Source organism: Pinus tabuliformis, chromosome X, assembly GCF_031772625.1.
Source record: "Pinus tabuliformis cultivar Carrire ecotype Pingquan chromosome X, CPIR1, whole genome shotgun sequence".
Classification (NCBI taxonomy): Eukaryota; Viridiplantae; Streptophyta; class Pinopsida; order Pinales; family Pinaceae; genus Pinus; species Pinus tabuliformis.
The window spans coordinates 510,359,417-510,363,722 of record NC_142308.1 but is presented as its reverse complement, the minus strand read 5'-3'; the positions used below and the strand labels follow the sequence as shown (position 1 = coordinate 510,363,722).

The 4,306-nt window shown below is 32.8% G+C and overlaps 1 protein-coding gene across 1 annotated transcript; it reads left to right on the top strand.

The window, feature by feature from the left end:
* The first annotated feature begins 305 nt into the window (after positions 1–305).
* LOC149140918 (uncharacterized) lies at positions 306–2,047 on the top strand. Its single transcript, XM_089449902.1, has 3 exons — positions 306–512; positions 840–1,050; positions 1,580–2,047. Exons 1-3 carry the CDS (start codon positions 317–319, stop codon positions 1,896–1,898), a joined length of 726 nt encoding a protein of 241 aa, XP_089306028.1. The 5' UTR covers positions 306–316; the 3' UTR covers positions 1,899–2,047.
* Positions 2,048–4,306: the final 2,259 nt, after the last annotated feature.

The following is a 4,306-nucleotide window of genomic DNA, read 5'->3' as shown; positions in this document are numbered from 1 at the left end:
ATGAGTGCACTGCTCATAAATCCGTCGTCCTTTTCATTAGAGTCCCCGTCCTTTTCATTATAGCCTGTCTGTGATTCCTGCAACTATCCTGACAAAGACTTGAATAAATAATTAAATCTCATCAATGTTGTTCAATTCATTTTTATTGCATCCTGCTGATTCAACAGCTAAAACGGGGTACTCGGGATCCGGATGTTTAATGGGTTTCTGTCGAGGCCGAACATTTGTTAAATAAACACAACAGGCAACTGCTATATAATGCTGCCATGTACCTTCACTATTTTTCATCGCCCAACTCTGCCTGTGATTCTGAGTCATGGCGCCCACCAGCTTCTTGTTTTCAGTTCTTGTTCTCGTGCCTTTCGTCGCAGGCATTGTCACAGGTGCTGCAAGTGATATGCAGCATTCCCGAGCTATGCAGTTGGGACAGCAGAAAGGTACCGAGGATGGAGGTGGCACAGGGTATTTACCTATCCCATCTGTTCCTCCTTCAGGCGGTTATCCAATTACAGGTAATTGTTGGTTTTTGGAAATTTTTCTTTACGATTCATCACATTGCGATTTTTTTATCAAAGTTTGGAAATCGTTTAATTTGATTCGAAAAATTTCTAAACAATTGTAATTACAAAAACTTTAATTCAAAAATCCAAAAACTCAAAGCAAAAGAAGAATTTCTAAACAATTTTAATCACAAAAATTTTATTAAAAATCCAAAAACTTTTTAAATATAATCTATAGTTAAGAAAAATATTAAACAATTCTAATCACAAAAACCTTAATTCAAAATCAAATATTTTCGATTTTGATAAATACTTAACCTCCTATGTTCTGTGTTTCAGGTTCTCCCCCTTACATTTCCACAAACCCCGGGTATAATCCTCCTTATCAACCGACTCCCACTGTCCCTATGTATCCCGGTTCTGGATCAAGCACAGGCCTTCCAAATTATAGCCCTCCAAGCTATGGCACTCCAAGCGGTGGCAGCTATGGCACTCCAAGCGGTGGCGGCTATGGTACTCCAGTGGGAGGAATGGGCCATGGATCTTGCAAGTAAATCGCAGTTTTTATTAATTTTTTTTAATGAATATATGAATATTTTTTTTTGGTAGATTGAGTTATTTTGGATAGTTGGTCACCATAGTTGTTATTTTTTTGGTCTAAAGTCAAAATCAATTCTTTTGTAAGCGATATAATGATGAGAAATATTATTATAATATTTATAATGATGAAAAAGAATGATTGTTATTTTTTCACTCAAATTTATTTTTTGCAAGTAATATGATGATGATAAATATTGTTATAATAATTATAGTATTGACTCTCATTCTGGCTATAATATTTTTATTTTTATTTTATTGGAAAATGAAGAGATACTTTATGATATTCCTAATTACTTAGTAGATTAAAAATTTGGAAAAGATTTCAATTTTTGGAAATATTTCAAAATTTGTTGAACAAAATGAAGTGAAACAAAAACTATGGAAAACAATTCACATCATTGTTCTTCAAATTCTGAAATATTCTCAAAATCTACAATTCAATACCACCCTATTAATTAAGACTACACTGAATTTTGCAGGTTTTGGAGCATGAATCATGGATCATGGCCGGATATTCTGTCCACCATATCTACAATCTCTGCAATTTTTGGCAAGCCAGCTGCATCAATGTTTGGTGGCCAGACGACACTTCTGCAAGCATTGGACAATAATAAGAACGACCCCTACAATTCCCTCTTGCGAGAAAGCACTGCTGCTCTTCTTAACTCGTACGCTTACAAGGGCTCCTTCCCGTTCACTCCAGACGTTGTCAAGGCGAAGTTTGGCTCGAGTCTCAAGTCATCTCAAGCTGCTGCAGCACAGGCAACTGAGTTTGCTCGTGCAAATGTTGGCCTTTAAGCTCACATATATGTGAAGTGAGGTTCTTCACCATGGTAGCTAGATATGTACGTGGTAGCCATGTAGTCACCCACTTCATGGTATGAAAAATAAATCTGAGAGCAGTAACTCGCTTCCCTGGTTGAAATTAAAAATGCTCCAAATTTAAAAAGTTCAATGTTTACCAGACTATGTTTAAAATAATCTCACAAGGATCTAAATAAATTAGAAATAATTTTAAAAATACCAGATTAAATGTGTGTCTCTTTTGGTTTATGATTAAAATAATTTGAAAAGTAGTTGCTATGTTTAAAATAATCTCACAAGGATCTAAATAAATTAGAAATAATTTTAAAAATACCAGATTAGATTAAATGTGTCTCTTTTGGTTTATGATTAAAATAATTTGAAAAGTAGTTGCTATTAAAATAATTAGGAAAGTAATCTATTTTTGGGATAGAGTAGTTACAGAAAATTTTAAGGGTTAATATTAGCAAGTAGGCTAATTTTTTATGCTTTTTTCAAAAAAAATATTCACCAATTTCTAATTTTTTCTAAAATTTATTCAGCCAATTTTATAGTTTAAAATTATTTTATCTAAAATATCTCCAAAATTTTATATAGAATATTATAAAATTATTATGGATCCAAGTATTTAAAAAAAAAAAATCCTCCAACATTTGCAATTTCTAATAAGATTAATCAATCCTTAAAATTTTCCCAAAAACTCTTTTATGCATTACACAAATTTAAACTTTTGCTAAATCATAAATTATTGATATATTTGGTTTGTGAATTATTAATTATAAATTATTATTGATTTATCTTGTTTATTGATCGTTAGATATATATATTCTTGGTATGGTAATAACAACATGAAAAATTAATCTCACCAAACTTATTCCAACAAATTACATATTCACCATCATTTAATAAAATAAAAACATCTAAATAAATAAAATAATTAAAAGCAAAATAGATACGAATTTCTTTTCATGATCAAATTTTACATTAACTATTGAATATAGAGTTACACCACCGATTGCCTAATATCCTTCAACATATCTGAAGAAGTAAATGTATTCATTTATACATGTATGGCTTTGGTGCAATTTGTTTGTGAAATTTAAGCTAATATCTCGGGGGTTTGGTCACCTGTTGTGTTTGCCTATGGATTAAATAGTTACATTAAGGAATTTACACGAAGGTGACATCGTCTGAATCTGAAGAAATTACAGAATCAAAGTCATTATAAAATTCTAATTCATAGTTTGACTCTCTAAGTACAGAATCAAAGTCATTTCAAAAAATTTATTCGCTAAACGAGGTTCGGTCACTAGGTTATGCAAATTCCATAATGTTTTGAGTTTATTTACATTGTGATATTTCCTTTATTAGTCCCTGCCTACAACAGCGCAGGGACTATAATGTTCGTGTTGAATCCTTATTAATTTGAGTTGACAAGTGCATTTAGCGGATGCTTTTACAAAAATATCGGTTGTTATTTAAAGTTTCATATTTGAGGTTTTATTGCCACGTTGTCGAACATGCAGATCCAAAGAACGTTTTAACCAAAGTTTGTATTTGTTTTCCATTTCGCTTGGTTAATTTTAATCAAAGTTTGGATGGCTCGTGGTGGAGCCCATGGGGAATAAAGTTTGGATTCAGTTTGGGATTTAATTTAGTTAATTTATCCAAAGTTTCTAGAGCTCAGGGTGTTGGAATAGTATGTTCTAATCTATCCAAAGTCTGGATTGCTTTGGTTAATTTTTATTGAAAGTTTATATTCATGCCACGTCTATCACTCCCTGTCACATTCATGACAGCTCTATTCCTCCCTGCCACTTATCATATATTTTGGTAGCAACTTGTGGCCACCTGCCACTACCACTCCTTCATTTCAAGGACAACACATTTCCCCACAACTACTTCAGTCCACGACTACTTCATTCCACCTTCTGAGCATTATTTATTCCACCGCTAAGAGAGAGATCTTATTCACTCTCGTTCTTCTTACCACAGGTACTCATTTTGCATCCTACAAAGAAAGACATGCAACAATCATAAATCATCGATAATTTGGAATCATCATGGCAAATCATTCTCCTCACACAGGAAAGATATGCAATAATCAGAGAGAGCGCTCATCGTTGCAAGTACAATACACAAAGGTAAATTAGTCGGTAATACTTGTTAATCAGTCAAGCCCATTTTTCTATTTGTTGCTGTGTTTCTCTATTTTCGAATGGAATGAATTAAATCTCAATACCTAATCTCAATTTACCAAATCTAGAAATGAAGCTAAGCTAATATACTTAATGTATTCAAAGCGCATTTCCTCCTCTATCCGATGGAAGGATTGACTACATGAACCGTTGTTGCATGAGCAGCTTCCATAAGAGTGGTTGATGATTCAACTTGACTATTAT

What these genes read in the sequence shown, in the direction of transcription:
- LOC149140918 (XM_089449902.1), top strand. Translation starts at nt 317, where the DNA reads ATGGCGCCCACCAGCTTCTTGTTTTCAGTTCTTGTTCTCGTGCCTTTC. An exon ending in AGGCGGTTATCCAATTACAG is followed by an intron (nt 513 to 839) that starts GTAATTGTTGGT and finishes TCTGTGTTTCAG; the next exon opens with GTTCTCCCCCTTACATTTCC. An exon ending in ATGGGCCATGGATCTTGCAA is followed by an intron (nt 1,051 to 1,579) that starts GTAAATCGCAGT and finishes TGAATTTTGCAG; the next exon opens with GTTTTGGAGCATGAATCATG.